The sequence below is a fragment of the Dermochelys coriacea genome, chromosome 1, assembly GCF_009764565.3.
Source record: "Dermochelys coriacea isolate rDerCor1 chromosome 1, rDerCor1.pri.v4, whole genome shotgun sequence".
Lineage (NCBI taxonomy): Eukaryota > Metazoa > Chordata > Testudines > Dermochelyidae > Dermochelys > Dermochelys coriacea.
The window spans coordinates 6975237-6999968 of NC_050068.2; the positions used below are offsets into that span (position 1 = coordinate 6975237).

The window sequence follows — 24732 nt, forward strand, 5'->3', positions numbered from 1 at the left end:
GAAGTTATAATTCCCTAACTCTGATGATCTTGTTTATATGTTATGTACTACCTTTCGTATTGTGGGTCATAGATACCCTACATATCTCTGTATTTCTAGATTTGTGCTGGGTTTCTGGGTGACACCCCATGTTGATTGGCATCAGCACTGCCTGGCCTGTTCAATGGCCCATCACCGGTCATTAGGTGTACAATAAACCCATTGACAGGTTTCAGAGTAGCAGCCGTGTTAGTCTGTATTCGCAAAAAGAAAAGGAGTACTTGTGGCACCTTAGAGACTAACAAATGTATTGGAGCATAAGCTTTCGTGAGCTACAGTTCACTTCATTGAAAGACGAGGGATTGCACCTTATGAGTCAGCAAGACATGTAGGGGCCTGTCTATGGACAGAACTCTAAGGCTTTTCCGTGCCAGATTGCCATGTTCTATGGGGCTTGCTTGTGTTTGGGACACCGGAAGTACAAGCCACATGGCAAAAGGAATATAAAAGGCAGCTGCATCTTCTCCATTTTCTCTTCATTCTGCGTCTGGTTTGACTTTGCTACAACCGAAGCTCTGAACAAAGGACCGAATGCCCCATCAAAGCTGTGGGTGTGATCCAGAGGGACTTTTAAGCCAGCGAACGCACCAATGCTGCTAAGAACCTGAGATCTGGACTCTGAAGTTTCTGTATGTCTGTGTAGTGCCCTGCATGCATACTCAAATGTGTATCCGAATCCAATCTATCTGCAAAAAATTATCTGCCCATCTCTGCATTAGTGGATGCGGGGAGATCCGCAGATCTCCCCGGGTTTGCAGGGCTCTATGCTGGGGGCCGGGATGAGACTCCGAGGCATCTTCCTGGCCTGAGTCTGTCGGGGACAGCCATGTGGACAGCTGTGGGGAGCCCGTGCGGAGTCACAGACCCTCCACCTGCCCTCGGTGGCTGCTCTCAGCCCCCCTCCCCACAGGCAGATGGAGGGTCTGCCATGGTGCTCTGGCAGGGCTCCATGCTGGCCTGGCTGGGGGAAGAGGGGAGACCTGTGGAGCTGTCCGGTGGCTGCTCAGGCCCCCTGCCCAGGGCAGGAAGAGGGTGCCCACTGTCACTGCATCCCCTCATTGCATCCCTTCACAGCCCATCCTGTCCTCCCCCACTCACCTACCCATCCCAGCCCTGTACCCCTTACAGCGCTCTCCCACCCATCCGCTCCACCGTCCAGAGCCACCTCCCATAGCCCTGCACCCCATTCACCTCCATACACTGCTGCTCTCCTGTTATGTCCCTGTGCCCCCACATCCTCATGCACCTGTAGCCTTCTGCCTCCCCCTACATCCCCATCCACCCCACATACCCCCCACACCCTCCTTTCTCCTTCACTGTCTCCTCTCACCCCCACCCTGCTCTCATCCTTGGCCTCTTTCCCTCCACAGCCTCTCTCCTTTGCTGCTGTGCCCGCCCCCCCCCCTCTCCCCCCGCCTCACTGCATTTTTTTCCCCTCCAATCCACCCTCCTCCCTTCCTGGCTGGGTGATTTAGGCAGCCCCTGGAAAGTGTATGGAAAAAGTGTCTGTGTGGGCATGCATTGTATGTGTGTAAGACACTGTGTGTCTTTGTGTAGGGAAGTGCATGTATTGTGCATGTGTGAATACAATTTGCAGCCTAACTCTTTTTGACTTTTATTCCTTTTGCTGGCCTGCGCACAAAAAGATTGATGACAAAAAAGTGTGTTTTTCATTTCATAGCAAGTTTTTAAAAGAGGAGGGCACTCTAAAAGCAATGTATTATTTCTTAAAAAGTGAATGTTGTTGACTAGTAATTGCAAAAGAGCCGATGTATCAAACATTTCTCCCTACCTTTGTCTTTGTTATAAACTTTGTTGCAGACTCTTTTTATGTGTCTGTCCAGCACCTACCACCCTGGAGCCCTGATCTTAGCAACAATTGTATTATTAAATGATATGGAAGTACATGTGTTAGTGCATGCCAGACATGTACACATTAATACACATGTGTATCGGCATGGAGATGTGGGAGTCAGTCTCTACAGATTTATTGACATAGGTATGTGGAGAGATGTGCATGTCTGTGGTTGTGCTCTTTGGATTTGTATTTGGGCTTCAGGAGTGGGCCTTTGTTATACCAATAAAATAAAAACCAGCAGGATCTTATTAAAGGGGAAAAGGCAAAATGCGACATTTATTGTGAATACAGAAAGAATCATAATAAGCAGTTAGTTATAGCTATAACATTCCATTCAATTTCATATTTTTATATACGCGCGCGCGCGCACACACACACACACACACACACACACACACACACACACACACACAGAGGTTCTGCAAGGTTGTTATCATAGTTACCAGCCTTACAGTTGCTCATGCCAAGCCACTGGCCAGGTGGCCTGGACATGAGGAGGGAGCAGGGCCTTGTCAGATGCTCATCTGACGCTCCTGGAAGTTGGTTTGCAGAATCAGACCCCAAAGTTCTCACTTTCTAGAGTCCATTTTTATAGGAATTTCTTCCTATGCCAGTTTATGGGAATTGCTTCATCATGCTGTTGCTGAATCAATTGTCAGATGTTATCTTGTTTTTTGGTTCTCCCATTCTTGAGGCTGTTGGGTGGATTCCAATCTGCTCTCCGGGGGTCCTCTGGTTATTTCCACTTGATGCCTTCTTCAGCTGATGGACACTGGATTCTTAGGCTGACACCTCCCTGATCATTCAGTTATTATCCACACCAAGCATCCATCCACATCCATCCTCTATCTCTATTTTAATCACAATTGTTAACAAAGCGAGATGAATACAACAAAAGGGCGGAAAGTCTCCGGGTGGTGTTTCTGTTGTTACAGAGTATATTGCTTTGAGTCTTTCTCTGTGTGAGTAGTTGTTGTTACAAAGAATTGCTCTGAGAACAGACTCTGTCTTAGAATGTACTAACACAATTAGCAGCTTGCAAGTTTCACACACAGAGGGAGAGAAACAGCACCAAAAACCAAGAGACCTCTTAATTAGCAATACCCTGGAATTTAAACTATGGGGAATCAAACTCATTTGTGATTTTAATACAGAACTTCTTTAATATGATCCAACACCTTTAATGGATCCATTGCAGCTGTGATGTGTGGTTCTAACGTAGCGGGGGGGGGGGTGGAGTGAGCAGGGGATGGGGCCTCAGGGCAGGTGAAGGGGCAGGGGTGTTTGGTTTTCTGGAATTAGAAAGTTGGCAACCCTAGGTACTATCCACAGAAATGGTGTACGGCTACAAAGCGAGTACCCATGAAGTTGCAGAGCTCTATGTATGTCTTTTTTCTTTATAATAAACCTTCAGTTTTAGACACTATAAAGGACTGGCCAGCAGCGTGGTATTTGGGGTAAGATCCAAACCTGTACTGACCTGGTAATGTGGCTGCCCCTCTGGGGTCAGAAGAACATTTTGTCTATGTGAGCAGAGTTTTTAAATAACTTCTCACTGTACTGGACCCATGTGCTGACTGGGAGCCAGAGAACAGGAATGCAATAAGGGGGCTATGTGATTTCTTCTTTCAGCTTCTTGATAGCCAGTGTGGAGATCAGACACATAGTTTGTGACTGGCTGGGGGGTTTAACTTCACTGTTACCTACCAGTCTTGGGACTATCTGCTCTCATTTTTGCAGCCTGCCCTGACCTTGGCATTTCCAGTGCGGGCTGCCCCAGACACCATGGGTCACGCTATCCCTTTCCAATTTCAGTATATGCTCTGTATATTTTGCAAGGAACTGGATAGTGTCTGCACCACTTCCCTCTTCTGGGAAGATTCAGAACTACCTATCCGTGTGTCACAGGCCCTATACAGCCAACAGCAGAAAGAGATTTCCCCCTTAGCTCCAAGCATGAGGGCCCCATGACTTCTGAAGCAGGAGGACCTGATTTCCATTCCCTCCGTGACTGTGCAGCTCTGAGCAGGGTGCGCAGCATCCTGACAAACATGCTGTTCTAGCAGACTGCAGATTTGTTCCAGTGCTGTACCTGTGTGAACACCACTGGCTTTTCCATAGCAGCACCACAGTGTGAGCTGAGATTTCGTCCATCTCCTGTTTGCTCCTAGGTGGTTCTTTGCTTTCCAGATATCTACCTGGGGGCAGGTTATGTTGGCTGTTTGTCTTAGACATGTGACTCCTAGCACTGAATCGCCTCTCCTTGCACGTAGCCCTGCTGTTCTAATCCTGTCATCTGGCAGCTTCTGTTCCACATCATGGCACAAAGCGCGTTGGTTTCTCGCCGTCTGCTAGGCTGTAAAACCACCTCGCTCCTGTGTTCCTTCGGAGCTGCAAGGAGCTCTGCCCCTTCAGTCTAATTGTGTGTCTGGAGTCTCTTTCATCCTCCCGAGCATCTCTTGGTGGTGGCTGTGTTTATTTCTGCTTTTGCTATGCAGGTGTCGGTCCCACGCTGCATGGAATCGTCTCAAGACACTTGTTGTTCTTTTGCAGCAATCTCTTAGGGAAAGAACAGCTGTGATAAATGTGCTGGCCTCCACGGGAAGAACATGTGGATGTGACTCTCTGTATTGACCCGAGCAAATACCCCTTGCCTTAGCTCACCAATCTCGTGAGTTCCGGGCCGCTTAACACTGCATGCACGTTGACTGCCGTGCATCAAGTGACCTGGCACTACAATTTCTGCATCGCTGTCGCATCCCCCCTACCCCCATTTCGGTTGTTTTCTCCTGATCTGTATGAGTTTCTAGCCCTAACCTAGTGGGATCAAAGCGAGTGCCAATGAACGATTGCCCCAGGTTTATCAAAGAGTCAAATCCCGACTGTAAGTAGTAATGGTGGTGATCCTGGGGCAGTTTTACAGCTCGCTTCTCTCCCTGAGCACCAGCAGGGATCCACTCTTCATAGCGGCTGGGGCTGGAAGATGAAAGGTTTTGGGCATTTGCTGGCTGTACTAGGAACACACACTTCATTAGGAGCATCCTTTTTATTTCCAGCTGTCTAATCTAATCTGGTTCTCTGGCCCTCCATTGCCATGGTATCTGAGTGGCTAGCTCTAGATGTCTGCCTGTGCTTGGCACAGGAAGTCTGTTGCAGAGGAAGTCCGTCTGTCTGTCCCTCCCTTCATGGTGTGTGTTCAGGAGAGTTTAGTGTCCCCAATGAACAGGATTAATACAAACCAGAGCAGCACGTTGTGATATTCAGACTTCAGCCCTACCAGGCACCCCAACACTTGCCTGCCTTCTCTTTGGAATAATTATGATCTCCTCCTTTCCATCAGCAGACCTCAAAGGGCTTTCCAAAGAAAGTCCAAATCATCCTTCTCTCTTACAGATGGGGAACCTGAGGTACCGAGGGGCCGTCACCTGGTAGGCCAGTGGCAGAGCTGTGAATGAACCCAGGTCTCCTGTGTCCCACTCAAGTGCTGCAGTCACTAGGCAAGGCTGCATCTCGGTGCTGGTAATTACCCCAGCCCTCCTCGTCCTCCCGTGAGCAACCTCTGATGAGGGGTCCCTCCTCTGCAATCATCTGCTGCGTGGGTCCCACACAATGCCTTACCATGGCCGCAAAGCATAGCAGGTTGCATGACTACGTGTCTCTGCCTCCCCATTCTGCACCCTCCTTGGGGGTAAAGCCAGAGCTTGGTTCACCCATTCTCCGTAGCGATGTCCTGGTCCTACATGGGAGCCCACCCGTCCTCTGATGCCGCAGGTACAGTTGTTGGGTGCTCCTAATTCAGGCCTGTGTGGTCCTAGTCCTTCTCAGTGGGCTTTCGTCTTAGGAGAGACTCTCCCCTGGCTGCCTGCAGCTGCTGGTGATCTCCTTGGGCCGGGTGACGCAACAACTTGGCTGTGTCTACACAGGGGTTTTTTTGATCTTCCACCGCTCCAGTGTCAAAGTTGGGAGTAACCCGCTCCACGCAGTGCTATCTCCCTGCAGTGGTGGCTGGGCCATAGAGCCCGCTACAGCATGCGCTAACCGAGCTCACTCTGCTCGCCCAATAGAGCTGCGTGTGCTCCGAAGCCAAGGTCACAGGTGTGGTCCCTATGGCTGATTGACCAGCCAGGACGCAGCGTTGCTGGAGCACTACCGTAGCCAGGGTGCGGGGTCTTTCCCAGGGCTGTCAGGGGAGTGCTGCCTGGGGATGTGCCTAGACAGTTCTGGCAAAGGCAGCCTTTGCCCCCCGGCCTCCTTCGGGGACGAGCAAAGCAATTCCGTGCAGTCGGTGTTCCTGGAGCAGGTGGCTTCACTCCGCGCAGACCCCCCTGAGCAGCTGAGTCCTCCATCGCACACCCACGCACCCAGAGCGCCGCAGCCTGGAGAACGTGCTGCTGAAAGGGATTGATCCTCTGACAGCCTGTTCTCAGGGACTGAGTTGGGAGAGTTTATCTGCCGCTGGCGGTGGCAGCGGGGTCAGGGACTCAAAAGAGAGGGGTGTCTGTGCAAGGGAAGGCTGGGAGCGAGTGGTGGGGGGAGGGTTCGGAGTAGAAGGCCTGGCTGGGGTTCTGCACTGAAGAATCTGTCGGGGTGTCCGATATTGGACACTGCTAATGCAATGGGGAGACGGGTGTTTCCTGAGGGCACCCTGTCCATCCCCCCCCCCGCCCCCCAGCTGTTTGAGTGGGAGTCACCAAAATAGACTCTATAATTAATACACCCTGCCTGTCCCTGTGACATCCTGTGTGCCGTGAACTACCCCAAGTCCAGTGATGTGGGTGGCTGGAAGGAGGGCAGGGCATTTCTGGATGCCAGTTGGAGGAGAGAGGCTTGGAGGTTGAGTGGTCAGAACACAGGCCTGGGGGCCAGGGATTCCCAAGCTGGTAGATTTTGAAGGCCAGAAGGGACCATTATGGTCGTCTAGTCCGACCTCCTGCGTAGCACAGGCCAGAGAACTCTGCCACCGTAATTCCTGCATCAAGCCCATAGCTTCTGGTGGAGCTAGAGCAGAGCTCTTAGAACGACCTCCTGTCTTGATGTAAAGACTCCAGACGATGGAGGATCCACCATCTCCCTTCCTAAGTTGTTCTGATCGTTAATTCCCCTCCCCGTTAAATTCAGATGAGTAGTAAGGCACAAACTTTTATCTACCTTCAGCTCCTAGCCAGTGGCTCTCACTGCCTCTTTTCTGTTAGATCAAAGAGCCCATGGCTATCAAATCTCCTCCCCTAGTAGGTACTAAGACTCCGTGATCAAGTGACCTCTGATCCTTCTGTGGAATGAGCTCAATCGAGCTGCTTGACTTGCTCGCTACAAGGCAGATGGATTTTCCTGACTTCAAATCATTCTTGTAGCTCTTCTCCGAAGCCTTTCCGATTTTTCCACCTCCTTTTTGAGATGCAGACCCCAGAACCATACCCAGCACTCCAGGAACGCTGATGCCGTTTGCAGAAGTGACACCCTCGCCCTGCTCCCACTTGCTGTTCCTCGCCTTATACGCCCCAGGGTTGTGTTGACCCTCTTAAGGCACGGCTGTGCCATAGCTGGGTGTGAGCCTCTCAGCCTGGGCCAGCAGACATGAGCTAGCAGGGTTGAGCTAGTGCACGGAAAATAACGGTGTGGGCGTTGGTGAAGGGTCGGACCCACCCTGCCTGCCACGTCCGTGCTAAGGTGGCCAGCCCGGGCCTCTGCCGGCGTGGCAACGTCGCGGCTGTTCTTGGCACAAGTCTGTCAAGCTGGGCTGGACTGCTCACTCCAGTTGCAGTGCAGATGTACCTATAATTGCGCTGGGAGGTCACGTCCTGATCCCTGTCCTGCCACGGCCTTGCCTTTTGGTCCCTGATGTTACTGAACCTCCCGGGGCCTCTGCTTCTCTGCCCGTAAAATGGGGATAATTAGATCTGCCTGCCTGGGGTTCAGAGGATCTGCTGGCTACCCTCTGTATGATGGTTACCGCTGACAGCGAAGGGGAGGCGGAGAGGAACTGAAGCTTTGTATTTTGATCAATTAAACCTGCCTCTGACCCCATTGTGCCCACTCTGGGTTTGGCTCGCATTCCGGCTTTGATCATCTAATTGATCAAACAAACTCTGAGGCTGCTGACTTCAGGCAGTTGAGCTTTGCCGTTCTGGTGGAGAGGATTTAGAAGGCATTTTCGCTTCCCTCCACTCCTGATGGGATGGACAGAGAGAGTGTGAGGGAAATTTAACTCCAGCCACCCTATGGCGAGGATGGTTTTATTGCTGTGAGCCAAAGAGCCATTGACGGACCATGTGACTTGTCCAAAGTCTTGGCTTCTAAGATGCTGCAGCCATCGGCTGTTTTTTCATCAGATCTCATGCGCTAAGTAGTCAGGCTGGGTCAATATATGGACAGGAGATGGGCAGGAAAATCCAGGTGCCGCAGGGAGCAGTGTTGGGGATTCAGTAGGTGGCACTCGTCCCTCTCGCTGGAATCTGTACAAAATAGTGGCCCAGCCTGGTCGCAGCGGATGCTGTGCTGCTGATGTTCTTAGGGACTTAAATATCCCATTTCATATTGTTTTCCCAAGATCAGGGATGTTGGCTCCGTGTCCTGGCTGAATAACCCATTTAGTCATATGGGACTGCCTCACACCTCGCTACAACTACCCCTTGCCCTGCCTTCAGTGGGGTACAGCATTCTTCACCTCCTGTCCTAAACGGGTCTGTAGCTTCTGCGCTGCGTTGCTAAACAGCTGCCACATTCCTCCCCAGAGCTGGCTGCATTTCAGTGGTGAGGGAGGAGATCCCTGCCTGTGCCAAGCTATGAAGTGCTGGGAGAGACAGGCCTTCTATCTGTTGTTAATCTGAGAAATGGCGCACAGCCTGATCTCTGTCAGCTCTTAAATCAAAGACTCCAGCTGGATGTTGTCGAGTGGCGTTGATTTCCGCGTTGAAGCCCTGCAGTTGCTCCTCTATTTAATACCCCCTGATCATAGCTGCTACATCACTGGCCTGGTGGGGATGGGGGGGCATCCTTTGGGAAGTAGTGCTGCTCCGTAGCCAGCTGTCAATCTTCACACCTCTTTAGTCTCCTCCTATCAGACCCTGGTGATGATCCTGATTTATGGCGAGACTTGGGACGAGACAGCTCCCGGTTCCTTTGCCAGAGACTTGCTGTATCTGATGGCAACTGAATAAGGCCTGAGTAAGGCAGTGCAATACAGACTTTGTGATACAAGAGGGAGCTAGAGGCAGTGAGAGAAACGCATAGTTGGCTTGAATCCAGTTATTCATTTGTACAGTGCCAGGAACCCGGAGGCCCTGGTCGGTGCCCGCAAGAGAAATAATGATTCTGCTGCGGGCTTGATTGACTGAATCTTGCGGCGCTGTAAGGGGCGGGAGACGCTTACATTTGTAAAACCTCTGGAAAGGGGGCTGGGCTGGGCTTCAAGTGGGCTAATCGATACCGGACGTCTGGGGGGGGAGACTGGTCTAAATAACCACTTACGCGGAGGTAGCCTGATTGGCGTTGCAGTGTGTTCTCAATTCAAAATATTGGTTAGCCAGTGATCTGCATTCGCGACAGTCACGCTCCAGCACTGGGCTCTGCGAGTGGGAGCTGTGCCTTGGAGGTGCCCCCCAGCTCCCTGTCCCATGAGATGGATCACAACTGTGTAGAGCCCGTTGGATGAAATGTATGCGGCTCGCTGAAAGCTTCTGGAGGGGGTAACGGGGGTTAGATCAGCGCTCCTCATGCCGTTTATCTGCTGTGCATATATGACACCCATTGCCACCGTATTGGAGCACTTCACAATCTTCAGTGCCTGGGGCAGAGCATTGTACAGATGGGAAACTGAGGCGTGCAGTGTCTAAGTGACTTGCCCCCTGTCACAGAGGCAGAGCAAGGGGGGGACTTTGGAGACCTGGGTTCGAGTACTAGTTTGGTGCCTAACCCCTGGCTTGTCCTTCCTCTCTGGTCTGCAGATATTTCCCTGCCTTCGCAGGTCTGTGCCCCCAATAGCTTGCAGTCTATGGGCCAGGCCAAGCCGGTCCTGTAGGATACCAGGTGTCAGCCCCGAGTGGGGCAGTGGCCGTTTTTTGCACATGTCAGGTTCTCACCTGGTCTGTCTCTGCAGTGCAGGATGGAGTGCAAGGACATCACCGCGGACACGCTCTACGATGTGCTGCACGACATCGAGTACCGGAAAAAGTGGGACACAAACGTCATCGAGACCTTCGACATTGGGAAGCTGACCGTCAACTCGGATGTGGGCTACTATGCCTGTGAGGAGCCGGGGGGAGTGGGGCTGAGCCCCAGGGGAAGAGAGCCCCCCCCAAAATCCATGTAGCAGTTGTACTCAGCGGCTGCTGTAGAGCATGGGGCTGGCTAGCGGGGCGCTCTGGAGGGGCTTGACGTGGGCACTGCCACTTGAGCACCAGGCTGTGCCCGGGGTTCGGACAGTGTCCATTCAGTCATCTCTAGTGAGCCTGATCCGCTGCATTTAGCGTGAATGGAACCACCAGCAAGGAGGGAGTGGGGCCAGGGACGTCGAGGGGGCAGCGTTGTCCTCTGCTGAAAGGCTGGGGATGGGGGCAAGGGATCGTAGGTGGTGGGGAGGGTTAGTGGTGTGGGGATGTGGGACCCGAGCATCCTGAGGAGAAGCACAACATAAATGCATCGGGTGGGGGCGATGGGAGGGGGGGGGTCCGGGAATGGAGACTAGTATGGGGCTGATGGGAGATCTGGGACTTGAGCCTGTCTCAGAATGGGCATTAGCATAGGGCCGATGGGGGGACCTAGGCCTGTCTGGGGATGGATACTAGCGGGGGGCTAACTGGGCAGGGGGGTCTGATGGAGTGGGGGGGGTCTGGGAATGGATACTGGTTGGGGGCTGATGAGAAGAGGGATCTGGGACTGTTTAGCGACACAGAGAACATCCCCCTCTCTCCCCTAGCTCCTGAGGAATTGGGTGGGGTAAGTCTTTTATCCCAACTCAAGAGCCAAATCCCCTTTCTTCTTCCCCCATCTCCCTTCCCAGGGAAGTGCCCCAAGCCCCTGAAGAACAGAGACGTCATCACCCTGCGCTCCTGGCTGCCCATGGGGGCCGATTACATCATCATGAACTACTCGGTCAAACACCCCGTGAGTGCCCTGCCCGCCATTGAGCAGCCGGGGGGCGGGGTGGACTGAGCTGGGGGATCGGAAGGGATCAGCTCGGACCGTATCTTGCCTGCAGCACTGGCTCAGTAGGTCACAGGAGGCTACAACTCCACATGGCCCCAGCACCACAGGCTGAAACCCTGGCAGGGCAACCCTGCTAGGCATTAAAGATCCCCTAAGACCAGGAGTTTGCCCCCAGTGTCCAATCCCGAATGCGCCCCCTCCTTGCTGTCATGCAGCAAGCCAAGCACTGCCGGGGCCTTAGCACACTAGAGATGGCTGCATGTGGGGGTGAAAGGAATCACAGAAACATCAGCTCTCCTAACGCCGCTTTGGTCACCCAGGACTCTCACGACCAAGAAGTCTGATTCACTAGGGTCACGTGGAACCTCGCAGCAGGGCTGGAGCTTGGGTCCTCCTGCTCCAAAGGATAGTTCAAGCGACAGGGGCCTAAGGGAGACTCTCCGTTAACTCATATATAACATGGCCTCTGACACGCAGCTAGGCACTCTTATCCTGTCCAGTAGAGGGCAGTATTGCACAGACATGCACCCACTGCGTCGGTTCACCTCACTATTGGTATAACAATAATGCAGCTGGAAGCACTGGTGCTTACACTACTGACGGTGCCTCGTGGTGCACCGTTGTTCCGTAGGGAAAGGATCTCTGGTGGGGCACTGGGTTAAGTCGTGCAATAGGCTTTGAGCACTGCGTGGCTGGATTTAATGGTCTCGGTTTACTGCCCGTCCAGGCGGATCATAAAACCGGCACATAATCTGGCTTACTTGAGCCTAGCTGCTTAGGAGAGGCCTGGCCTGGGCAGCAGGGAGAGCCATGGGTCGGAACGGAGGCCCCCTGGCTCAGCTGTCCAGCAGCGCTACTGCTCCCTCGCCTGCCAATGCTCTGAATCTTACACGGAGTCAAGCCACAAAACTGGAATCTGTTTCCCGCGTGCCTCAAAGTTGGGACTTCTGGGGTTTTGCTCCAGCCCCTGATATAAAGACACAGGGTCTAATCCTGCGCCCCTTGATCTCAGTGGCAGAGCTCCTGTCCTCTTCCACCACCAGCTAAGCCTGGAGGGTTTGGACTCTGGGTACTAGCTGAGCTAAGGCCCTCAGAGTATGGGTAACACATGGTGAGTGAACAGCCCTGTCTTGAGTTGACCCCACTGGGAGGCAGCTCCCCCTAGCTCTGGGGATGGGGCGGCTAGGCCTGGACTGCTTACCAATGGACCCTCTGACTACCCAGCTGAGGGTGCATTATCCAGTCCCTTCGTGTCACAAACAGCCTGTTTCATAGATTCATAGATACTAAGGTCAGAAGGGACCATTCTGATCATCTAGTCCGACCTCCTGCACAGCGCAGGCCACAGAATCTCACCCACCCACTCCTATGAAAAACCTCACCCATGTCTGAGCTATTGAAGTCCTTAAATCATGGTTCAAAGACTCCAAGGAGCAGAGAAGCCTCCCTCAAGTCAACCATGCCCCATGCTACAGAGGAAGGCGAAAAACCTCCAGGGCCTCTCCAATCTGCCCTGGAGGAAAATTCCTTCCCGACCCCAAATATGGCAATCAGTTAAACCCTGAGCATATGGGCAAGATTCACCAGCCAGATACCCAGGAAAGAATTTTCTATAGTAACTCAGATCCCATCCATCTAATATCCCATCTCAGGGGATTTGGCCTATTTACCCTGAATATTTAAAGATCAATTACTTACTGTTTCTGTTCCCCTTCCCCTCTTTCTGCAGAAATACCCTCCAAGGAAAGATCTGGTGAGAGCGGTGTCCATCCAGACAGGCTACTTGATCCAGGGGAGAGGAGCCAAGAGCTGCTCCATCACCTACCTTGCCCAGGTTGACCCCAAAGGTAATCGCGTAGCCTGGGGTGGTCCTGGCTCCGAGGGGCTGCAAGGCCCTATCAGACGCTATCAGAGCTCTTTCCCTGCCACTTTCCATTGCTCACGGGTCTAAAGAGCTGTAACCACGTTGCCTCGTCCCTTGAGCTCTCTGTTCATTTTAGGATCCCTGTCTGTCACTAAACCCCCCTGCCTCGCCAGCATGTAGGGGGGGAGCCGTCTCTGGTGCTGCTCCTGCCCTGTAGAAGTCTCCCTGTATCTCTAATTAGTTCTCCCTCTTGTCGGAAAATCTTCTCCCGATTTGCCACTAGCCGAGAAGGGGCGCCTCTGTCTGTGGTGGGAAGCTGCGGAATAAACCGCATCGCTGAGGCCCTGCTGTAGCACCCTCCATGGCACACTTGAGTGGTACCATCTCTTCAAGGAAAGAATTAATTTTGAGAAGCATCAGGGAAACTCCCTGGTTGTAAAATCCCAGGGCCTTGCCAGGTGCAGACTGCAGTTCTGCTTAGAACGAGGGGCTCCCTTTACAGCGGTGCTCAGGGAGATAGGCAGATCCTGCCCCCCCGCCCCTCTCCTGCATGCTCTGTAATGCTCACTCCGTCTCAGACTTACTCTGTCATCTATGACCTCTTCATCTCCTGACCTCCTCCTTCTCCACCCCACCTGCTTCCTCCACGGCAGCTTGCTCTCAAGGTGGTCTTGACCTGTGCCATCTCTCAAGCAGACTTTTCTATGAATGACCCTTCCCAGAATGGCTTTCTTCGGACCCCAATCGCGTTATGGGCTGGAATTGGCTCACTGCCACTCTGTGAAGGTCTAACCCACTGGTGAGCGTGTTACAGGTCCCCTTCTGTGCTGATCCGCAGAGGAACTGAGTCTTGTACAGTCCCAGCTACAGAGCTTCAGTTCTTTAGCTCAAGCTGTAGCAGCTCATGCTTCTAGCTTTGGAGGTTCGTGGTTCAATCCCTGGTGTGTTGGCCAAACCGGCAGTCATCTCCAAAGCATTTGAGGATGTACTGTGTGGACTAGCTGTGGTATCAGGTCTCTGCCTCATTCTTCTTGTCTCTGTTATGTAGGTTCTTTGCCCAAGTGGGTGGTGAACAAATCGTCTCAGTTTCTGGCTCCAAAGGTAAGTGTCCCAGTCTGGCCTGGCTATCCCATGTTCTATCCCATGTTCACATGTCTTGCTATAGGCGGCGGGTGCTCTCCTCCTCTTCTGGGATACCCTGATCTCCTGGCTCTGAATTGTAGTTGTCACATCCACAGACCTAGCAAACGTGGCCGGCTGTAGGACGCTCTCAAGTCTTCGCTATCACATGGTCGCTTTGGTTTGCCATCAGCCCAGCACTTAATGCCTTAGCTCAGGTGGTGAAGCTGTTCAGGAATCTGTCACCTCCAGCCTCTGCCTGGAACAGTGTCCGAGAGTGAGGGATGGTGGCAAATGGAGATACCGGCTACTGACGCCATGGTTTAATTAGAGTCCCAGTGATTTCTACCTCTTGGCTGGCTGGCTTTGCTACCTTTGTGGTAGCCACCATCCATCATTTCACTAGAGAGCCGGTGAAGAGGCAAATCCATCATAGTCTATAAGTAGCAGCCCAGGGAGAAGATGCTGGGTGTCAGGATGTCCTTTATCCCAGCAGACGAAGGCGCGATGAGATCCAGAGGCTGGCAATTGAGATTAGAAAATATCCCAGATGAAAATGGGAGATCTCAAAGAGTGAGGGTTACCAACCACTGAACCTGCTGCTCTGGGGCAGTGGTGAAGTCATCGTGCGGCGGTGGGGTGGGGTGGCTTTCTACAAGAGGGTCTAGTGCAACCATAGGTTCTTGGTAAGGGTGGTTCTGGTGATGTGGGTGGGATAGAAGGCAGATTGCAGCCAGAGAGACCCCCACTGGACAGGGCTGCCTTCAGTGTCCGGTTATGCTTCTCCCTTAACTAGGATAAGACCCCACCGCCCAGTTCACATAGGTCACCCAAGGGACTTCAATCCCTGCCCACTTGGGCTGGGGAAGAGTCACTTACCCTCCTGTGGTCTGTCGAGGATGCCGTCGGGCTTGCTGGTCAGAGTGGTGCCTTGCGGTTGGGCTCGAGGCACCAGGGTCGATTCAGTCAGCCACGCTGCCCCTCGTAAGCCAGTATGGAGGCCCACACTGGCTGCAGAAAGCATCCAGGTGGGAAGATGGCAGCCGTGACGTGGGATGCCATGCGTCCAGGTGGGAAGATGCGGCCTTCGTGACCCTGCACCGGTCCCTAGTTGTTTCCTAGCCTTGGCTCTGACCAGAGGCCGCTCTAGACAATCTGCAGCCTTCAGCAAAGCTTGAGCATACTCCCCGCTCCACATAGGGCTAGGCTGGCAGGTTGGACCCAGATGACCCTCCATCATGGTGGAGGGGCAGCCAGCCCACGCTTGAGTAGCACCCAGTGGCCAAATCTGCCACCCTAGGTGCAGATGCCTCGTTTGCTGATGGCTCGAGCGGCTCTGACCTGTCTCCTGCCTTCTCTGCCCACTCTCCCCCCCCCCCCATCCCCCAGGCCATGAAGAAGATGTACAAAGCCTGCCTCAAGTACCCTGACTGGAAGCAGAAGCACAACCCACACTTCAAGCCCTGGCTGTTCCCCGAGCAGAGCACCCTCCCCACCGTGGCGCTCTCGGAGCTCTCCATCCAGCATGCCGACTCGCTGGAGAACATCGACGAGAGCAGCCTGTCCGAGACCAAAGACGACCGGGGCGAGGGCAGCGACGAGGACAGCATCAACTGAGCCACCCTCACTTCCCCCCCAGCCCCTCGCCCCTCCGCACCTGCCCAACCGGGTTCATTTTGTCTGTGTATCCAGTGCAGGTCATGTAACACGCTCCCCAGCCCCATCCCTCCCCACCCCGGCTAACGGGGCTGCTGTTAGTCAGGGCATTTCTCAAGCAGGCCGGGGATGGGAAAGGGACTTGTCCCGCCCTTGATGCCAGAAATCTGGATTTCCCCAAAGCTAGCCCTGCTCGTGCTTTATGCCTGGACCCTCAAAGGTATAACTCCCACTGGGCATTAGGCATCGAAATACCTTTCAGGGTCCAGGCCTCCGTGCTTGGCAGTGGGAACACCAGCTCTCTAGCACCGAGCAGGATGGATACCCCGTAGATTGAGGGGAAACTTGTCTCTCTCCTGGCTGAGAAAAGCAGGGTGTGGGGGGAATCCGTGGGACTGCAGAACCGTCCCCGTGGGCCAATGGGCCAAGCTACGTTCAAAATCTTGGGGCCTTCTGAGAGCGTGAGCCACCTTCCCTGGTCTGCCCAGCAACGCAGGCTGGGCACTGCCTTCTCGGAGGGCAGGAGACCATCAACGTGCACCAGCGCAGTCAGCGTTGAGGGAGAGTCACTGCCTGCAGGGAGCCCGTGAGGGGTGCGTGAGTGTCAGGCATAGTTCTCCCAAGGGAGGAGGGCTTGGGAAATCTCTGCCCTTCGGTGAACGAGATGACTGAAGTGGGATTGGCGCTCCTGGAAAGCCGCATGCTCCCCATGTTGTTAAATGGCTGTCATCTCTGTTTTCTTTCTTCTCCTGTAAGAGTTAGAACTGCCTTTTTCTGATTGGGACCAGTTTAAGGGACCCATCTCCCTAGGGGGGTCCCCAGCTGCTTTGGGACTCTCCGGAGAGGGTGGGACCCCTAGGGGCCCTGGGCTCTCCTGTGAGAGGAGACCCAGAGGTCTTGACGTCTGAATATTTTCTCTGCACTAGAATTAGAGGCCTTGAATCTGGATTTTGAAGCCGGTTCCTTGAAAGCACTCCCTGAAAACACCATGTTCTGTTTCATGGGGGAAAAAGAGATTTTGTACCTTGTACTGGAGCAGTTTATTTAGGAATAAAAGAAACAAATCAGGCAAGCAAGATGGCTCAGCGTCTTCCTTACTGCTTGGTCGCCACCCATTAGGCCCCTTGCATCATCAGACCCGCCGCTTTCTCTAACCGTCCTGGCAACGAGCCCCAGGTGGAGGTGACGGCCGCTGGGGATGTGCTCGGATTATTGTCCAGCTGGGTCAAGCTCATGGAAGGGAAGTCTCTAGCTGCCTACCCCTGCTTGGCTTCGCCCCGCTCTCCAGTGAAGTCTCAGGATGGTGCTACCCTTGGCCGTGCCTTTGATGCTGACTGCGGGGAGGGACTCAGAATGGCCGGGGGTTGGTATAGCTGGTTCAACCATCTCCACCCAAGCACTGCTCTGAGGGAGGGGGTCATAAGGGGTGGAAGCAGCTGCATGGGGAGGGTGGTCCCAGTGAGGAGGGTTTTATTAGCCATGGCACACCTGCGTGCTTTCCTCGCCCTTGGCTGCACGCTCCCTGCAGGTGACGGGTTCCCATCCACTGACCTGTGGCCCAGCGTTCTGGCTCTGGGGATGGGCATGCTAAGATCACCCGCTCTGCTGAGTTTCTCTGGGACACAAACCTGCCCCTGCTGTGTTTGCAACCTGAATCTCACAGCACGGAGGTAATACAGACTGAGCTCTGTGGGGCCCCCTCCACCTGCCTCCTCTTCCACTGCGAACACCTTCACTGGAGCTTCGGCTGTTCTCAATCCCAGCTTTGTAGTCACAGCTGACGCCCCAGCTGTGCATCAGGTCAAGCATATGTGAGCAGGAGGCAGCAGGCACTGGCTGGTAAATGTTGGTGAGTAATTAGACACGTGGGGGGATGGCCTCATTCTTTGGGAGATAGGAGGAGGGAGGTAAAGCCAAGTCTCTGTCTGGTCAACTGCATAGATGATTGGTCTGACCCAGCAGGGCTGTTCTTGTGTTCATAGGAGAGACCCTCTGACCCACAACTGAGCAGTTGCGGTTACAGATTGGTACTTCTCCAGCATTCTGTGGCTAGTGCTGAAACGAATGGGCTAATGCTGTAACTGCTCCATCTCAGCTGCTGTGAAGCCATCACATCTGTTCACGTCAGCATCCAGGAAACGTGCAAGTTAGAAGAGCCGTGTTGTCTCTTTTGAAGGCTCTCCCTAAAAGCTGGAAGCTGCTGTGTCTGCTCTCTCCTCTCCAGGCTGCTCACTGGTTCCCAGTTGATGCTTGAGGAAACCGGAGATGGGAGACTCGCTGCTCCTTTCTACCAGCCAGCGCTTGGGGGCTAAGAACCCATCTTTCCTCAGCCCAGCCAGCGTTGCTGTCCTAAGTGAGCTCCAGGAGGCAGCTGGTGAGATCCAGTTACTGGATAAACCTTCCTCCACTCTCCCTGGGACAGGGAAGAGCAGCCCTAGGAGCTGGCTACAGCGAGAGGGGCTGAGGTTCAGTAGGCTGTGTCTATTAGAGCTGAAGCTGGACGGGGAAGTAAAGGAGGAGCAAATAGAAGTTGTGCAGGAAAACGAGGAGCTTACCAACCCAGCCTGGCATGGTTTGAAATCCCATCAATAGCACCCCGTGTGCCCAAATGAGGTTCCAGTGTGGACCAGGGTCCCCTTAGTGGGCCGGTTGATGGGATTTTAGGCCCTTAGCAAGGCTGCAGGCCAAGCCTCACCTGGGATAGTGAGATTCAGTTCTGGGCACTGGGTTCGAGGGAGAGGAATTAAAAGTGGAACAGGGGCAGAGAAGAGCCAGGAGGATGATCGGAGGCGTGCAGACCTAGTTTAGGAGAGGAGACTGGAAGAGCCTGGCTGGCTGAGCCTGGCCCTACAGAGGCTGAGGGGGGATCTGATGGCTCCACACAGGAAGGAGAACGATTGAAGCCAAAGGACGGTGCTGGCACAGGAACAACCAGGGATGAACAGGGTGTTAGGGAAAGGAGAAGGAGGCTTCTAGCCAGCTGAGGAGGGAGATTTGGGAACAGTAGCCCAACAGAAGCGGGGGGAGAGGGGGCCGATTAATTTTGACTGGATTATAGGACAGAGGTACCTGTGAATGCAGGGCCTGACCTCTGACCCAGCAGATCCCTTCCAGTCCTGTGAGCTTGTGGAGACACTTATTTAGTCTATAAGCCTTAACCCTGCTAGGGGGTGACTTCACAGCATAGTTCACATGCGCTCATAACTGGGTTTAAGTCTTCCCCTGCCATCCACACACGTGCATCTCTGAGCGGAGAGCGGGGGTGTGTGAAGCCCTGATCCATGGGGGAGCGGGGAGTCCGGGCGCTGCTTTCTTTCGGGCTTGATCTCTTCCCCCTTTGCAGGAAGGATGCAGGCAAAATCGTCTGAGTGCCGACAGCCCTCTGATGCTGTCCCACTATTCCCTCCCCAAGGAGAGACAGGTTCCCCAACAGCCTGGGAAAGAATCTCCACACGAGTGACCATGGGCCATGTAGTGAAGACACAGGTGGGTAGCAGGGTTTTGCGATGGGGATGCTCACACCTGGGCTAGACTATGCTGGGAACTTAGGCCAAGGGTGTCTCTCCTGCCCATAGATCTGAGTTCCCTGAACCAACAGAAAGTAGTGACAGACACACCCACACCCACACACCCCTGTGTCTTACAGCATTATGCAATGGGGGGTGTGGGTGTTTCTGTCAGAATCCCTTCATGCTCTTAGTGCAGACCCTACTTGCTCACCACCAATCTGAACAGGTGCAATTCTGGGCACCCGCCCTGGAATGACACCCTATCAGCTGTGGATGTGCGTGCATGAATCACTAGCTGCTGCCTACAAAGTATAGATAGGCATGCATATGGACTTCCCTGTTGACTCTTAATTACTGAACCTCTTCATTCTACTAGGGGACTATTTCCCCTCTGTCCCAGAAGAATTGCTTCCCTAGAATTGTTCGTATAGTGGTGTAGTGTGCAGCTTGGTTTCAAACGTCCCGAATAAAGAGGCTTCTAGTCTTTCCCTAGAGATACTATTCCCCACCCAGTTAGATCTCCCTGACAGCCCCATTGCCTCCTGCTCATTGTGCCATGCTTCGTCTCCTCTGCCTTCTGAGCATTCACACCCTCCTAGGAGTAGATTCCCCTCTTTCCCCTTTGCCATGCCAAGTCTCCTGGCCCATTCATGCCACGCTGTGCGCGCCTAATGTCCTCGTGGAGTTGGTAGGGCCGTGCGCTCAGAAGAACTGGGCCGAGTCCCTGCCGGAAGTGGGAGGGGCAGGGATGGGAGCTCACAAACTCAACAGGCCCTTTTTCTCCTCTTCGTAGACGAGCAGGGCAGATGTGGCGAGCCAGGCCCCTGGCAGTCCATGCTGGTGAGACCCACAGCCCTGAGGAGTGTGGGGAGCTGGATGAGACTGCCAGCCCCTAGCGAGCCTGGAGAGCCGGCCGTCCCGCAAGCCAGACCCACTGCCCCAAGGGGCCTGGGGAACCAGCCCGCCATGACTTTACCACCTTGGGCACCAAAGGGCATAGATCAGAAATGGGGGAGCGGCTCCTGGTGCTGGGAGAAGAAAATGATCTAGTATCAAGGTGGCCTGGCCTCAGAGGTGGTGTTCTCTGCTCCCCAAATATGATCCCACCCCAGCTCCTGCTTCCCACTGACCCTCTCCATTCTCCCTGCTAGGCCTGGCCCCACTCGCTGGCCAGTTCCTGCCAGACCGATCATCCCACACCAAAACCTAGCTGCCCACTTCCACCCTCCAATCCAATGCCCCAAGCGCCCCTGGTGGGCATGGCTTGGTTCAGGGGACAGCACCACATCAAACCAACCCTCCCTCTCCCCTTGAGCCTCCCCGTTCTACCCCCACCTTCCCCACCCAGAACCTGCCTGCTGCATCCCCTGCTCCCCACCAACCTACCAGGTGCCTTGGCCCTGTTCCACGGCCAGCAATGCCTGCCAAATCCACCCGTATTCCCGATACCGAAACCTCCCCCTTCTCCCCATAGAGACACAGAGTAAATCCGGCTGGACCCGCTTGGCGGCTTTCTGGAGAGGATTGCGGCAGCACCGGGAGAAGGCAACGCAGCAGGTGTCTTACGCTGGTGTGCAAAGGTAACCCCAGCAGCGGCCTTCTCCAGCAAGCGGGTCGCTCCGTCCACCCACAGGTGCAGAGCAAAGCCGATGCCAGCGATGGCCAGAGGCTGCATTAGCCACCAGAGGGTGCCCAGGAGTCTCAAACATAAGTGGTTGTTAATCTAGAAATATTTAGTTTTGCTGGTTTTCATGAAGGGAGGCAAGCTGGTTGGCTCAGGGGCGCAGTGCTGGGCTACAGCGAGGCCTTCACCCGGCTCCGGAGCCCCCAGAGGTTGCTACCAGCTAGCGGCTGTTGGGTGACCATCGGGGAAATGAGTTGGCACTGGTCTCTGTCCAGTTCCCAGCAGGCCCTAGCATAGAGCCCCCTTGCGACTAACTGGGCCCCATGCTGGGGGTCCCAGGCAGGAGCCTGAAGGCGGGAGATATATAAGCGACCCGAGAGGTGGCCTCTCCGGATCAGGTACATGGCAGGCTGGCACGAGGAAACGGTCTCCCGTAGGAGCGATGATAGTCTCTGGGGCTGTCGATTCGGCACCTGCAGCACCCCTCAGCTACCCCACAGGGCTGCGTTCATGAGCTTGGTACAAGCTGCTCTGTTGCAGTGGTTTGTTTCTCGTTGTGGTCGGGGGGGGGTTGCTGCCTCAGTTTCCCCCTCGCTGGTTGGGTAGCATAGCTGTCCACCTCAGCCAAAAGTTCCGCCCCTTCAGGGGTAACACCAGTCCAGACTGTCGCCTAGTCTTTTCCCTGGGTCCGTCTTCTCCCCTAGCGGGAGTATAACAGCCTCTGGCCCCGGGCGACAGGGGGTGCGTGTACCCATTAATCTTCTTCCCCCTCTGGAGTAGAGCAGCAACGCCCCCTTGCTGGCCCTTCAGAGGCAAATGGGAGCTCACGCCCTCCCTCCGCTCCAGCCTCGGAGCCCTATGTCATGAAGCAGGCCTCAGGTCCCCCGCCCCACCACGCTCACTCCCTGCTTCTCTTCCCTCACCTCCTCTACTCGGCCCACTCCCTGGTTCCCCCTCTTGGGGCTTGGCTCTGTCTGGCTCCCTTGCCAAGCCCTGCCCTGGCCTTAGCTCCAGCCACTTTCCTCGTCTGGCTCTGTAGAGGGACCCACAACAGGGCTTCCCTGGCCTCTCCCTGCTCTGAAAGAAGGAGCTACCTTTTATCCCCCTTGGCCCCAGCACAGATCTGCTCCCCGCGTGTCCCTCTTCTTCTCACATGGCTCATTTCTCCTCCCAGCTTCTGTAGGCCTCTGAGGGGATGTCTACAATGCAGTGTGTCCTCAGCATTCAAACTCGGGCTCAAGCCTAACCCCCCTTCCGTCTACACACACATCACACTAACCCAGGGTCCCAGCACCCCACAGGGATGGAGAGTCCGAGCCTAAGTCCAGCCGGTCCTTTGCTGTGTAGACGCAGCCCCCCTTGACTCGTGCTCTGGGAGTCCGCCAAACTTTCATTGTCTCTTGGACAGTCAAATTTTCCCACACGGCACCATGAAGAAAGGGTTTGAGTGGCCACACTCGGGGTGGGCGCTAGGAAGTCTGAGGTATGGGGGGTTGGACTTGGGCCTGCATAATGCAGTGTAGACGCTGGAGCCCTAGGTTGGGTTCAACAAGCCCTAATCTGGGGTTCCATATGAGTGTAGATGCCCAAGCCCTAGGTTAACAAACCTGGGGTCTGCTAATTCCACTTCTCCTAACCCTGGGCTTATATTGGCTTTAGCCCATAACCCCATCCAGCAGGCGTCTCTGAATCTCTGTGAGAGCTACTGTCCAAGGCATCATCAAGGGGCCAGGGCCATGGACCTCTCAACCCTAGGTCAGGCTCTGCAGCCTTCTGGGAGAGGGCTTTTCCCCACTTGGCCAGCGCTCTGCCCTTCCTAGGGAAACCATGCTGCCCAGTGGTGGGAACTTCTGGCTGTAGGGATGGGGGAAGAGCCTGAGGGGTGGCAGAGGTGTGGGGCTGGGGATGTGAGGGAGGAGAGGCCTGCATGTGGGGGCAGGGGGGCGGCATTTGGAGCTGAGAGATGGTGAGGATCCGGAGCTGCATGGAGGCTTGGGGGTGGTGTCAGGGGGGAAGGGGACTGGAGCTGTGTGTGAGAGGCCAGGGAGTTGTGAAGGCTGGAGGTGGGGGGGACTGGAAGCTATGTAAGGGGAGGGGGATGTGGGCAGGTACGTGTGGGAGGCTGGAGGAGGGCGCGTGGGGGGCACAGCTGTGGGCCTTGGGGAGGTGAGACACTGGAGCTGGGCGGGAGGGACTGGGATATGTCCCCCCTCGCCCCCCGTAAAGCACTTTGAAAAGCCTGGTGGCCCTCTGTATACACCCTGGCCCAAGAACAGCCAGGGAGCCCGGGGTGAGAACTCCCTGCTTCTGCTGCCCTCCTTCCCCCCCCCCCCCCGGGAGGAGCCGCCGGGGCAGTATAACCTCACCAGCCCGCATCTGAAGAGTAAAAGGGAATTCCCAAATGGCAGCTTTGAGGGCCAGTTGAAGCTGCTGGTTTCTAGCCGGGCGGTTTGCGTCCTGCACCCTTCCAAAGCTGCGGCCTCAAACCCTGGAGACCCAGGAACGGCTCAGGGAATGTCTCCATAGCAGAACCCTTCACAGGCTCCTAGGGACTTGTTTGGCGTGTCTGTAATTTGTTGCATAGGAGGCACCTGTTTCCTGAGACGCAACGCTTGCAATTTTAAGAGCTTATGCAATGCCATACCCCGTGCCATGGAATGGGTGCCGAATACCCGTTCATTTATACGTGAAAAATGCTAGCACATGACTTACGAGGAGAGGCTGAGGGAACTGGGATTGTTTAGTCTGCGGAAGAGAAGAATGAGGGGGGATTTCATAGCAGCCTTCAACTACCTGAAAGAGGGTTCCAGAGAGGATGGGTCTAGACTGTTCTCGGTGGTAGCAGATGACAGAACAAGGAGCAATGGTCTCAAGTTGCAGTGGGAGAGGTTTAGGTTGGGTATTAGGAAAAACTTTTTCACTAGGAGGGTGGTGAAGCACGGGAATGGATTACCTAGGGAGGTGGTGGAATCTCCTTCCTTTGAGGTTTTTAAAGTCAGGCTTGACAAAGCCCTGCCTGGGATGATTTAGTTGGGGATTGGTCCTGCTTTGAGCAGGGGCTTGGACTAGATGACCTCCTGAGGTCCCTTCCAAACCTGAGATTCTATGATTTGTCCAGTTTGCACTGGAAACCAATTGGTACACCCTCCCTCTGAGTGTGAATGCTGCTCCAACAAACCCCTGTCCAGAGAAGGGTGGGCTGGAGCACTGGAGTGGGACCAGTGCTTTATTTCTGGCTCTGCCTTTGGCCTGTTGGGTGGCCTTGGGCAAGTTGCTTCACCTTTCTGTGCCTCAGTTTCCCTAGTTGTACAATTGGAACAATGATACTTTCCTTCCTTGTACAGCACTTTTGAGCTCTATGGATGAAAAATGCTATATAAAAGCTAGGTGTTATTGTCATTACCCATAATGCATTGGTTGGAGGGCTTCTGGGTGTGAACGTGTGGCACACGTCTACACTAGTCTGGATGCACACGCTGTTTCAAGTCACTGAATCATTACAACACTCAGTCTACCCCACGAGCCGGGGGCATGATTCCCCTGCTTGCGTGCACAGATCTGTGGTGGTATGAGTATAAATAGAAGTGTAGTCATGGTAGCATTGTTGGAGGCATGGCTGAACTGTGTCAGGTTCAAACCCGCCTGAAACCAGTGGGTATGTACCTGGCACTGCTCAGCTGTGTCTCTGCTTCTACTGCTTATACTCGCGCTAGCTTGAGGAAAGCTAGCCCAAGTACGTGTGCACGAGCAGGGGAAACGCATGCCTCCCTCTTAAATGTAGCCTTACCTGCCCTGTTGTGTTTCTCTATACGTGAGCTGGATAGATTTCAACCTGTATCCACACAGGCCCAGACCCAGCCTTGCCCTGTACTGCCCACGCCAATCAGCCAAAAATCCGGAGTCATGCCTAAAAGAAACC

The 24732-nt window shown here is 54.3% G+C and overlaps 1 protein-coding gene across 1 annotated transcript in view; it reads left to right on the top strand.

The window, feature by feature from the left end:
• The window catches only part of STARD10 (StAR related lipid transfer domain containing 10), a 51181-nt gene extending 34429 nt beyond the window's left edge, over positions 1 to 16752 (top strand). Inside the window, exons 2-6 of the mRNA XM_038387427.2 lie at positions 9993 to 10140; positions 10896 to 10999; positions 12771 to 12888; positions 13954 to 14006; positions 15414 to 16752. Coding sequence (XP_038243355.1) covers positions 9993 to 10140; positions 10896 to 10999; positions 12771 to 12888; positions 13954 to 14006; positions 15414 to 15641 — 651 coding nt within the window. The 3' untranslated portion in view covers positions 15642 to 16752. The remainder of the gene's footprint in view (positions 1 to 9992; positions 10141 to 10895; positions 11000 to 12770; positions 12889 to 13953; positions 14007 to 15413) is intronic.
• Positions 16753 to 24732: the final 7980 nt, after the last annotated feature.